Below are 14,282 nucleotides of genomic sequence, written 5' to 3' on the forward strand. Positions count from 1 at the left end.
CTTTACAATTTTCCCAAATAAATGCATCGTGTGTACTTCCCCCGAAACGTGCATACCCAGATAAAATATTTAAATCGTAGTCACAAATCAGCTGCACATTTTTTGAAAAGAAGCCTTTGCGATTAATATAGCAATACTCATCCTCCGCAGATGGTTTTTTTATTTTAACATGTGTGCAATCTATTGCACCTATCACGCCCGGAAAACCAGTAGCATTGAAAAACCTAAAATATGTTTGTTTGTTGAGCTTAAGGCCAAAGCAGCCATAGCTCCTCATACCTAGTCTATAAATTTTAATTATCAGACTAAGGTCATAAAAATAAATGTTTGCTTGTTATGAATAAAAATACTCTGAAAACTTATGTATGTACATTAAAGTGGTCCAAAAATGTTTATAAAAAAATAAGGTCGGATTTTTAATGCCGCCACCCCCTAGGATTGTTATATACCGAAAAAATATGCCCCTATTTTTTATTTTGAAATAAAAAAAATTAGGGAGTGCTCAACGCGCTCAAAGTTTTTCATGTATTTTATATGGGGAAAAACAACTTTTCATAGAAATAGTGTAGAATTCTTGAAAATCAATATTTTTCGATCGAAAAACACTGCTTATCTTCAGGAGATTCCCAGTAATAATACGCAATTGCTTCTTTAACCATTTTTTCATGGTAACTATATTTTATAGGTCCTCCAAAACCCCTAGAAAATTCAAATATTTTATCATACAAAATGGTTAAATAAACAATTGGATATTGGTACTGGAAGTCTCCTTAAGAGAACCACAGTCTTCCGATCGAAAAATATTGATTTTCAAGAGTTTTATTCCATTTCTGCGAAAAATTGTTTTTCTCCATATAAAATACATGGAAAACTTTGAGAAGTTTGAGTACTGCCTAAATATGTTTTGATTTCAAAATAAAAAATAGGTGTAAATTTTTTTAGATGTAGAACAATCCTAGGGGGTGCCGGCAATCAAATTCCGACGTTATTTTTTTGGACCACTCTAATGTGCATTAATTCACAAAGGCCCGAACCAACAATTTTTTTATTTTACAGCAGATGCAAAAACAACATAAAAGACCTTTTTAAAAAGTGGCATTTAACTCCATTTTTTTGGGACTAACACTTTAAAATTTTTATTGAAGGTATATTTTAATATATACTTCCAAAATCTGTGAAAAAACGCAGTTTCGAAAAAAAAGTTTTGGTTAGCGCCTTTGTGAATTAAGGTAACGATATGTATTATTACCTTTGTCGAATTCTATTTTTCATTTCCAAACTAGTTGGAAATTTAATGTATTTCATCATTATCTTATTTTGAATAATAAGAGTCACTTCATTAATAGATCTGCAAATCGTAGTTTTACTTATTGGACACACCAAATTTTGCCCGATATCTCTTAAAAAGGATCCAGTAGCATAATAATGCAATGCCGATACCATCCCTATAGCCTTTGGTACAAAAGTTATTCGTATACCATCCTTCATATACGGACTTATTTCACCAAGAGAATAAACTGGGTTGAAAAGAATGCCGCGATCACTTGACAAACACGCGAATACTTTTTTTAATACACCATTCAATCGCTCAATGCAGTTACGAGCTTGTATGTGGTGATTATTGAAATTTTCTTCGCCCCTAGTTTCAGGATTTCGGTAAGGTGTCATTAACCAAGGCTGAAGGGGGTATCCGGAATCGCCAATAAGCCAGCACGTGTATATGTTCTGCTCATATTGTTGCTGCATTAATTGCCTAACTTTACAATTTTCCCAAATAAATGCATCGTGTGTACTTCCCCCGAAACGTGCATACCCAGCTAAAATATTTAAATCGTAGTCACAAATCAGCTGCACATTTTTTGAAAAGAAGCCTTTGCGATTAATATAGCAATACTCATCCTCCGCAGATGGTTTTTTTATTTTAACATGTGTGCAATCTATTGCACCTATCACGCCCGGAAAACCAGTAGCATTGAAAAACCTAAAATATGTTTGTTTGTTGAGCTTAAGGCCAAAGCAGCCATAGCTCCTCATACCTAGTCTATAAATTTTAATTATCAGACTAAGGTCATAAAAATAAATGTTTGCTTGTTATGAATAAAAATACTCTGAAAACTTATGTATGTACATTAAAGTGGTCCAAAAATGTTTATAAAAAAATAAGGTCGGATTTTTAATGCCGCCACCCCCTAGGATTGTTATATACCGAAAAAATATGCCCCTATTTTTTATTTTGAAATAAAAAAAATTAGGGAGTGCTCAACGCGCTCAAAGTTTTTCATGTATTTTATATGGGGAAAAACAACTTTTCATAGAAATAGTGTAGAATTCTTGAAAATCAATATTTTTCGATCGAAAAACACTGCTTATCTTCAGGAGATTCCCAGTAATAATACGCAATTGCTTCTTTAACCATTTTTTCATGGTAACTATATTTTATAGGTCCTCCAAAACCCCTAGAAAATTCAAATATTTTATCATACAAAATGGTTAAATAAACAATTGGATATTGGTACTGGAAGTCTCCTTAAGAGAACCACAGTCTTCCGATCGAAAAATATTGATTTTCAAGAGTTTTATTCCATTTCTGCGAAAAATTGTTTTTCTCCATATAAAATACATGGAAAACTTTGAGAAGTTTGAGTACTGCCTAAATATGTTTTGATTTCAAAATAAAAAATAGGTGTAAATTTTTTTAGATGTAGAACAATCCTAGGGGGTGCCGGCAATCAAATTCCGACGTTATTTTTTTGGACCACTCTAATGTGCATTAATTCACAAAGGCCCGAACCAACAATTTTTTTATTTTACAGCAGATGCAAAAACAACATAAAAGACCTTTTTAAAAAGTGGCATTTAACTCCATTTTTTTGGGACTAACACTTTAAAATTTTTATTGAAGGTATATTTTAATATATACTTCCAAAATCTGTGAAAAAACGCAGTTTCGAAAAAAAAGTTTTGGTTAGCGCCTTTGTGAATTAAGGTAACGATATGTATTATTACCTTTGTCGAATTCTATTTTTCATTTCCAAACTAGTTGGAAATTTAATGTATTTCATCATTATCTTATTTTGAATAATAAGAGTCACTTCATTAATAGATCTGCAAATCGTAGTTTTACTTATTGGACACACCAAATTTTGCCCGATATCTCTTAAAAAGGATCCAGTAGCATAATAATGCAATGCCGATACCATCCCTATAGCCTTTGGTACAAAAGTTATTCGTATACCATCCTTCATATACGGACTTATTTCACCAAGAAGTTCCAGCGCAGACTCCTTATTCAATCTAAATACTTAACTCAATGAAACGCGCTTCTGGCAAATAAAATGGATCAGTATTATCCCTTAAAAATCGCCTATGAACGCGCAGCATGTTCCTTTGATCATCAGTCAATGCAAGTAGATGTGCAACCATCATTCTATATTTTAATAGTGAAAAAAAAACGATTGAATCAACGAAAAATGCATATTCATTTAGTTTTTGTACTTACATTAATCGGTTAAATGATTTAAATAATCAAAATATATAAAAATTATTACTTTTACTTCAATTTCTCACAACTATACAAGAACATATCGTCGCTCGATTAAAGAAACAGTGTAAATGCCACATACACTATTATTCGATAATTGCACCATTGAATAGACAATCCTTTAATCTATTAGAAAAATTTTTAGTTTTCTTAAATATCTCTTTGGCTCACTAATTTATTCCCGAAGAACGAAATTGTATTTGTATGGTTTGTAATGGTTTATAAAAACTTCCAAGTCGTTTTTCTCAAAACTATACTTTTCATGTTACACTATTTCTGTTCTGTTATGTTCTTCATTCTGACAATTCGTGTAATTTTTACAATACTCACCACCAATTTTTCGCATGGCGAGTTTTTTGAGTTACAGAACCACTTCGTTTATCGTTTGCGATATGAACTTTGCGGTACCGCGTTCTGACAAAATTTGCGATATAATATCGCATTAGTTACAGAAACGCACTACAGTGCTGTGTAAAACGGTGTTCAGTGATTCAAAAATAGCATCACAGTTGCACACGAAAGATATGTACAAATAAAATAACGCATAAGTAGATGCAATATATGTTTTAAGGTAATATTTTTATATTAAGAATATTATACGTAAATTGAATTGTTATTGTTATAGACTGAGTTATACGGTTGTTGATCGTAAAAAATAAAACAAGGAGAATAATTGATTTCTCATTTTTAAAAACTGGGTTATATAAAAAGGGGGAAAAACGGGAAAACCTAAAACGAAAAACGGGAAAAATATATACAACTGCATGGACAAAAAGGGCTCGCCCAAAATCTGGCAACATTGCCTATGTGGTTTAAGTGATTTTAAATAACCAGTATAGTGCTGACTTCTCTAGAACTAAAATTATTAAATCACTTCCTGATTATATTTAGCTACATAGAAAACATTCAAAGAAATACTCCACGGATTTTCATGAAGAATTGGCATTTAATATGTTGCTATCCCGGGTATCAAACGGCAGCTAGTTTTGGTCTCGTTTGCTGAGTTAGAACCCCAATATCAATATATATATTTTTGAAATCTAGAAGCCAAGACGAATCGATTGGTACCAACTTTACTTTGTTTGGAATTAAGCCTTTTTTGTTATTAAGCTAAGCCTTTTATTTTTGTCGGAAAAAATAAGTCACATTTTAACCGTTATTGTTTGACTGAAAAAATAAAAGTCACAAACTAACTTTTTTCACGAAACTTTTATTTTAAACGTCATAACCGGTTGGGTCACTGCTTTAAATTTATAATTTTGTGCGATTTGACATTAAGAGACCCTCCCTACCTGCCGTACGTATCAACAGATGAAATTGCTGTTGATGGAGAGAGAGAAGCAACGACAAAGTCACCGTTATGCAGTGGTGAGTTTTCATTAACACGACAATCCCATAAGTTAGGTCGTGTCAGCTGACACGGTCTACGGTTTTACGTCGGTGACTGGTTCTTACTTTTGGGCAAGAAAATTGGGATTTTTGCGTTCCCGTGGTTTTGGGCAGTTTATTCACTTTTGTGATAGCATTTCGTATTTGGATAGATACATAGATAGTTGAATGAAGCACTGGTAGGGCTGCCAGCATTTCAACGTACACCTACAAAACAAAAACAACTTATCACAACTAAATAATAAAAATAAGCATACAGTGCCGCCCAAAATTAAATTATTGGCAGAGAATTTTTCACAATATATGGAAATTTTTTTTTAATTTTTTTTTTTTAAATACAGTTTATGCTACGTCAAAGAAAACATAAAAATAAAATTTCTAAACTTTGTGCAAAACCCAGAAAATTTCAACAAATTTGCATTTAAATTGCAACTTTCTAATCACACTTTTCATAAAAATTGTGAAAGTAAATTTTAGTTCATTTTGGATAATTTTTTTGCTGACAGTTTCTTCCATACAAACTAAATAAATGAAATATGCTGAATACTCTAAATAAAACCATAATATTCTTGGTTGTTACGAATGACTTTACATATAGTATATTCTATAAATTTGTCGCGAAAACTTACATTGGAATCAAAGCACGCACGAAACACAAACAAGCAAAACAAATCAAAAACAGCTGATGCTAATTAGAAAGGGCACTTTGCACTTAAAGGTATGTATGTGGGTATATCGATCATCAAATATTGCTTGTGCAAAGTTCAACTATCTGGAGATGTAACTATTTCACAAATGACACTGGTGGTGATTTTTGAACTTTTATTCAAATTTCTACAATTAAAATCTGGACACTTAAACGAAGCCTGGGACATTTTAAGGTTGGACCGGGACACCGGGACAAATACGCTAAAACCGGGACATATCCGAGAAAACCGCGTCTGGCAGCCCTAAGCAGTGCGACCAGTAGGTCTATTGTGCCCCCAGCTCATCACAGTATCTCACCTAGACTCTGGAAATTCCAGAATTGATCCCGTGGGTATAGAGTATATATGGTTCCCTCTTGGCCATAAATTTCGTATTTACGCTCATTTGCCCAAAACTAGCCCGAAAATATAAAAAAACGACACAAATTTTAATTCTGGTTTTTCGGATATTTTCTAATTATAAAAAACAAAACAATGTAAAATTTCATATATAACAAGTAAAAAGTATAAGTTCGGAAGAAACCGAACTTACTTTATATACCCGGCGCAGGTATCGAATATCGTCGTTTCAACTTTCTCTAAAATACATTTGCATGATAAGCAGGGGGGTTTCCCGATTTGAAACTTTTTCGATAATGTGCTGACTTAGACTTAATGAAATAATTTAACCAAGTTTGGTAGAAATCTATAAAGTGGTTACCGAGATACACCTTGTAGTCATAAAGTGGCGGCGCCACGCCCAATTCCTAAAAGTCTATAGCAGTCTTATCAAGGCGCATCAATTACAGGTGATAGCGATAGAAGCTATGCTTCTTCTTATGAGCACGCTTGTGTCAAATTATCGTCTGTTTTGCTATATTTACATATCCGCGTACACATACACATATACGTATATATATACCCTGCAAACAAATGCTCCCGAAATCTTTAAGAGTGTCGGAAATTTGTTACGATTCTTTTAGAAATCTGTAAAGAAAAACATATGAGGCGGTTGACAAGAACTAGTAAAGAAATTTCTGTACGATTTCTTAAAGAAAATTCTTAAAAAAATTGTGAAACCTTTCAGAATTCTATGAAATCCTGGTATGCAGGGTATACATATACACACGAATATGAATAGATAAAAAAGATGGTGATGACACAAGGAGTTCATACCAACGGTAAATGTTGTTTTTGTACGATTGCTACAACCTGTAGTTGTTGAATCATGATTATTATTAATTGTTAGGAGATTGTTGTAACTATTAACTTGGAGTAAATTAGCGTCATCAGTTATTGAGATATCGGAGTTTTCGGATGTCTGAAATTTACCGTTATACGGCAAGTGGCTGTAATTTTAGTTCGATTTGTATAATTTTCAATGAATTTATTTCTTGTGCTAAGATTATTGAGTGCACCGAGTTTGGTAGAAATTGATGAATCGGTTACCGGGATGCACATTTGTGATTTGAGTCAATTGGCTTTAGTAGTTACTCATTTATCGCAGTTTTCGTGTTTCTGTAAATTACCGTTTTATGGGAGGTGGGTGTGGCTATTGCCCGATTTCAAAGATTTCCAACAGATTTCTTAGCTAGGCCCTAGGCAAGGCTCGCACCGAGTTTGGTACGGATTGGTCAAGCGGCTACTGAGATACAGCATTTCATCATAAGTGGGCGTGGTCACGCTCATTTTCCAAAAATTTCTTAACAATACTATTTTTTACCAAAATTCTGATTCACATACTAATTTTCAACAATTTGGATCCAATATTTACTGAAACATCGTAGTCTTTGCAACTTTCGAAAATACCGTTATATGGGAAGTGGGCGTGGTTACAGTCCGATTTCTCCCATTTCATTTTTTCCTTGGATAAAGGGAAACCTACATACCAAATTTCGTTGAGATATCTGAATTTTTACTCGAGTTATCGTGTACACGGACGGACTGACAGACGGACAGACAGACATGGCTTAACCGACTTCTCTTTTCATTCTGAGTGTTTTTGTATACATTTGTCTATATCTATCTCGATTCGTTTTGGCTGTTANATTTTTTCCTTGGATAAAGGGAAACCTACATACCAAATTTCGTTGAGATATCTGAATTTTTACTCGAGTTATCGTGTACACGGACGGACTGACAGACGGACAGACAGACATGGCTTAACCGACTTCTCTTTTCATTCTGAGTGTTTTTGTATACATTTGTCTATATCTATCTCGATTCGTTTTGGCTGTTACAAACAACCGCTATGTGAACAAAATTATAATACCCTTGTGCGCATATAATGGCGAAGGTTTATTGTAAAGAATCGGTATCGGGTACCGAGAAGGAAGTATTGGGTACCGAAATCTTTTCTAATTATTGGGTATCGAGTATTGGGTACCGAAAATTCAGCACATCACTAGCTGTTTCACAAATTTTTGGCACGAAATGTGGTTTTTTGCGTTCCCGTACTTCTGGATTATGTTCTATTTTTGAGAGCAAACTTTTCGCTAATTCTCTTATAACCGGATCCGGTCCGGATTGTTAGGGAAAGAACCTATTGTTGAAATCGGATTAAAATTACGGCTGCTTTTCATATAACGGTAAATTTCAGAAATGCTTGAAATTTCAATATTTCGAAATTTAAGGACGCTAATTTACTTAAAATTTATACACCCCGGCTTATCATGTAGCGGTAGCTTTCGGAAAGGTGGAAAACATATACTTAATACTTGCGCCGGGTATTTAATGTTTTTAATGCTTTTTTAAATGTTTATGTTGATTTTGGATGCATACCGATTACATATATTAAGTATAAGCCAAAAACGGACAGATAGCCAGTTTAGCAGCGCATGTACACGACTGAGGACCTACTCTGATCTAAATTAATCAATAAACCGTTTTTAGTTCCATTTGACAATGTGATTTTACTTATTTAACGACAAATGCCATTGAACTTGACATAGTGAAAACCAGCCTTTACGTCCGTCACTATCTTTTTTGACCTTAAAATTCTACCCTCAACGTCAGCAAAGAATTTTTACTTCAAAATAAAATTAGTTAACGGGTTTTAATGCTTGTTACAATTTTAATGCAATAAATTATTGCAATATTATTCATTTAACCATTTTAATGTTAATACAAAAAAAAAAAAATCATTAGCATTATTTCTTCGGAATTAATGCATTGAGATTTTCATTTACATTAGATATCAACAATTAATGCATTCATCTTTTTCAGTTACATTTAAATGCTATGTATTAAAAAATTTAATGCATTTTTCACAACTCTGAATTATGGAGGAAAAACTTTTCGACCCTTTTGAATGGCAGCAACACTGAAAGAAGTGGAGAAGGCGAACCCAAGCCCCCAGTCGATGGCGAAGGAATCGATGTCCCAGCACCTGATTATGATGAGGTAGGAATAGCGATTATGCTGATGAAAAGTAACAAAGCTGCTGGAGCTGACCGAGCTATTCAAGTACGATGGCAAGAAGCTAATAAGGTGCGTGCACGACGACTATTTTATCGAGCTTGTTGTGTGAAAGACTGAAGCTCTCCGTCAACGAACTGATTGCGCGTTACCAGTGTGGCTTCAGATCTGCCAAATCCACCATAGATCTCGTATTCGCAATACGGCAAAACTTGAAAAAGAGCCGTGCGAATAGGATCGACACATGCCACATATTTATCGATTTCAAAGCCGCTTTCGACAGCACGAAAAGTAGTTGTCTCTATTTCGTGATGTCTCAATTTCGTATACCCGCGAAACTAATACGGCTGTGTAAAATGACGTTAAACAATACCACCAGCTCCTTCAGAATTGAGGACGACCTCTCCAAGCCGTTTGATACCAGTCGAGGTTTCAGACAAGGTGGCTCCCTTTAGTTTATTTAATCTGATGTTGGAGAAGATAACAAGAGTCGTAGAATTGAACCGCTCAGTCACAATACTTTACAAGAGCGTACAATTGTTGGCGTATGCCGACGAGATCGACATTATTGTTACAAATAAGGGCTACGTCTGTTCTGCCTTCTGGGAATTAGATAGAGAAGCAAAGCGTATCTCTTGTCATCACACAAACAGTCAGCGTATTCGTGCTTTGGGACCCACGACCATGTTTACAGTAATAATTTCGAAAAAGTGGAGAATTTCCTTTACTTGGGAACCAGCATTAACACCGATAATAATCTCAGCAGCGAAATTCAATGGAAAATCACTCTTGCCAACAAGTGCTACATCGGACTGAGTAGGCAATTGAGAAGTAAAGCCCTGCAGCCGTACAAAAATCTTACTCTATAAGTCACTCGTCATGCCTGTGCTGGTTTATGGCGCGGACGCATGGACACTGAAAACATGTGAAAGAGGCGGCTCTTGGAGTTTCCGAGAGAAAGATTCTGCGAAAGATGTATGGGCTTTACGCGTTGGCGACGGCAAGTACAGCAGACGATGGAACATGAGCTGTATGAGCTTTGCAATGACATGGATATAGTGCTGTGAATCAAAATACACGGCAACGCTGGCATGGTCATGTCGTACGAATGGACAGAAATGCTGCAGCTCTAAATGAATTCAACGCAAGTCGCGATGGTGGAAGAGATGCGATGGAAGGACCAAGTGGAGAAGGACTTGGCTTTACTTGGCATTTCCAATAGGCGTCGGTTGGCACAGAAGAGAAACGAATGGCTTACTGTTTTGGACTCGGCAAAAATCGCGTAGACGGTTATAGCGCCAAATAAGAAGAAGAACAAAAACTTTGTGCATCCCAGATGCATTTGCTCAAGCGAGGAATGGTCTAGACCACAGCTGGGCAGCGTCTGCCCGGCAGGTGACTGCGCGGCGTATTCGCGTGTACATACACGCTTTGCTTGGGAAGACAGCGAAAGCTTTATTCAATCGCACGACTTGTACGCACGCACACAGTGGCATCAATTGTACGCACACTACAAAAATGCTCTGCAGAAGCTGCCCACCTCTGGTCTAGATCCATCAGCAATATATGTCTTGTCTGGTAAAAGATTCAGTTAGTTATTTTTGTGTAACTTGCGGACTTAAGCTTTCACATATTGGACCATTTGGATGAATCCTTGTTGGGTACTCTCACTGTTTTAAAGTTTGCCGTTTCTCAAGTCCGGATTCTATATTTTTACCTTCCTTTATTAGCTCGGGATGTAACTATGTAATATTGATGCGTCTAAAAGATGCAACGATTTCTATTGTCAAGTTACATACCTGATGACAGTACGAATGGCAATTATAATAGGTTTTTCCACTAGTAAGTCAAAGCAAGGCCAACAATTCCAATTTTGTGTGTGTGGAATGCATAAATAATGTGACCAACTATTTCATAGCTCAAAGAAGTACAGCTTAGGTTGGGTTAAGTTAACGCCGCGAGCCGATTACGAAATTTTTAGAGCTCAGTGTTTGGTTAGAAGTGCCAGCCAAAATGCTTCCATCTTAGCCTGCCGAATGTTGGACAGTCTAAGAGAAAGTGTGGAGATGATTCCACTCCATCTTCCTCTTGACAGCCGATACAAAAGGATCAGTTAAATTCCTAGTCTCACCGCATGAATACCAATCGCACAATGGCCTGTCAGAACCCCTATCACTAGCCATTGAGAGGTAGCGTGTTTTAAAGTGCCCTATAAAAACATGTGCTGCAGCAGAGGACCCGGTTTCCATTAGCCTAATAGTAGTTCGTGCCGCGACAATTCTTTCTGCAATATCCGCAGGCGCAGTGTTCAACATATGTATGTTAAGTGCCAGTGTAGGTGTGGTTCTTAATGCTTCGATAATTCCTGTTTTACAAATGTAGCTTTCTCTAGTGAATTCCACCAGACGCCTTTCCTACCCTTTCCTCAATGTTAGGCTTCCACGACTGCCGCCGTTGATCGGCCACCTAGTTGATACAGGTAACAATATCAGCGGAAATAAGGTCAAGTGACACTATTTAATAAAATCAATTGACATTATTACCTTTTCAAAAGCGAAATAAAGTCAACAAAAATTTGGAAATAAAGTAAATGATGCTATTTCCTCATTCAAATGGAAATATCATTAACAATGCTCGAGCGCGGCGCAGCGTGACGGCTACATAGGCGATCACCCAACAGCCTACTTTTTCCAGTTCCTCTAGAAGGTCGTTTAGAACAGCAATCCAGAGCAGGGGATAGAGAACACCACCTTGTGGAGTACTCCTATTGACTCTGCTCTGCAGACACTCCCCCACTCCGCCGCGACAGTTCTGTCAGGAAGTAACCTGTAGGTAAGCCCTATTAGATTGGCTTCAACCCCCACATTATGAATATACTTGACAATTTCTTCTGGAGGGACATTTCTGAAGGCCACCTCGATATCGAAGAAGGCCCCTACTGCATAATTTCCATGCGTAAATGCTTTCTCTGACCACTTTACCAATGTGTGCAGGGCGGTATTCACCCACCTTTTCATGCAATAAGCATATTGAGCTCTTGAAAGACAGTCACGAGGAATCGCGTTTCTTATGTACAGCTCTATCAGTATCTCTAGCGTGTTTAGCAAAAACGAACCTTTCCGGACTTCGGAATGAACGCAACACTAACTACCCTCCAAGCCTTGGGGATGTACCCGGTTCTCACGCAGTTCGCATAAATAGGGTCCAACCAATTGCACGACATCTTCAGATCCCTTTGCAGCTGCGCAGGTATGATGCCATCGGTCCCCGGCGGCTTTAATGGCGAATTTATCGCCCAGAAGATCGGAGAAGTACAGGACCAGGGGGGAGATTCTGTAACCAGTTAGCGGCAATTTTCGAATCGCTATCGCACTTTTTTGACGCAAAAACATTTATATCATGCGTAAAAAAGAGCGATAGTGATCCGAAAATTGTCGCTAACTGGTTACAGAATCTCCCCCCTGAAGTACAAAATATCGCAAAGAAGTACATTTGACTGTACTTCGAAGTACGAAGTACAAGAGCGAAAAAAAGAAGTACTGTAATTCCGAAAGAACTACGGTTGGTCACATTATGCATAAACGAAGAATGTTGTAGGTATTGAGGTATTGTTGCACTTATAAAGGTTATAATGTTTCGAAAACGTGATTGTTACGCAGTTTGGCTTTTCCAAAGCCATCGAAAAATTTGTTTGTAATTTGTTGTAATTGATATCTGAAGATTTTGATTTTAGTAAAAACTGGATTTTTTATTTCTATTATTTTTGAAATTGATTATCGTATAAGAAAAAGAAACCGAGGCAGTAAGCATTATTATCAAAGGGAGGTTCGTACCATTTACGCCCCGGTCGTCATTACTTCCAAAGCCGCCCAAGTATGATAGACATTTTATTTTATTATATTATATAATGTTTATAAATGAACTATGTTTTTATAAATCATATGTTGTGAGTCATATGTTTTTGAGAAAAATACACCGTAGTAATTTTAAAATTTGAAAATTACATTTCTCGACTGAAAAATGAGACATTCGAGCTAACTCGACGGTACCCAGTGTGCTTCATGGTAATTAATCGGAGCGCTTTCGACAGAAGCAATATTTTGATATCAAGCGAAAAGGCTTTGAAAGCTAATGCGATTGCCTTTCAAGAAGAAATATTGATATTGAGCCACAATCACTCCTTGACCTTAAAAAAAATTGGGCAAAAATAGTGTTCTTCGAAAAAAAACCTGCAAAAGCCAACGGATGTATTAAAAAAAAATAAAAACATATTTTTTGTGTTTTTTATTATACTAATATTATAGATTTTGAGACGAGCTACAGGATTCCACTGTTCAAGATTCGAAAAAAAAATTTGGAACACCTTAATTTAAAAAATGCATTATTTATTGTATTTTTTTATTTGCATGCAGCTGTGCATCCTTCACTCAATTTTATATCCCTCAAACAACAAGTGCCATTCAAGACCTCTAATTTAAGTCTCTAGGCCCTTTATAGAACATTCGGGGCTACATTTGAAAAAAAAAAATATTTTAAATTGAAGACCCCATATTTTCAAAATGGCGACTTTTCTTTTTTTATGGTTTTCAAAAGTAATTACATTTTTTTGTTTTGTAAACTAAATGCCTCCTGTTTAAAAGTGAATTATTTTGTGATTAATTTCTGATATTAAACACTTAAATCGGATGAATGGAAAAAAAGTTATAAAGATTTACAAAAAATAGTACCAAAAACTTTGAAGTCTTATATAACCGCCATTTTTTTAAATTTAAAAAAAATATTTAATGGTAATATTTTTCATAATATAGGATTTGCTTACACAGAATATTAACCAAATCCCACTAGGTTATTAAAGTATCTGTGATGAGTTGACGTGGAATTCATCAAGTGTTGTACTAACTTGAGGTTTACAAGCTCAAAAAATTTATTTCATTTTGCATACACTCATCCTTTTTACCAAAACACTCACACTTTGCAAATTTCCCAACCATGGGCGTAGCCAGATAGGGGCAGGGGCCCGACCCTAGACCACCCTCCCCCCCTTAACTTCCAAATTTTTGCCTAGATATTCAACCAGGATAGATAGTACCAGGAAATGCTTGCTCGATAATTTTGGCCGCCCCCTAACTTTCAAGCTTTTTCCTCTATATATACTATATAACAAATTATACACTCAATGCTAACAAAATAATTAGTAAATTAATTTAAAAAGTGAATATGTGGATCATCCGGTTCTGTATCAAGTTATT

General features: G+C 35.8%; 1 protein-coding gene across 1 annotated transcript; it reads right to left on the reverse strand.

The window, feature by feature from the left end:
• Positions 1-1,478: 1,478 nt before the first annotated feature.
• Positions 1,479-3,293, reverse strand: LOC108359426 (putative nuclease HARBI1; the record flags this gene model as incomplete). The annotated part of the gene is made up of 2 exons (XM_017611288.1): positions 3,007-3,293; positions 1,479-1,981 (listed from the first exon to the last, which is right to left on the reverse strand). Coding segments are annotated over exons 1-2 (742 nt in total), but the record flags the coding sequence as incomplete, so codon positions are not given.
• Positions 3,294-14,282: the final 10,989 nt, after the last annotated feature.

This window comes from Rhagoletis zephyria, unplaced genomic scaffold (assembly GCF_001687245.7).
Source record: "Rhagoletis zephyria isolate East Lansing unplaced genomic scaffold, Rhagoletis_zephyria_1.1 Rzeph_scaffold_00391, whole genome shotgun sequence".
Classification (NCBI taxonomy): Eukaryota; Metazoa; Arthropoda; class Insecta; order Diptera; family Tephritidae; genus Rhagoletis; species Rhagoletis zephyria.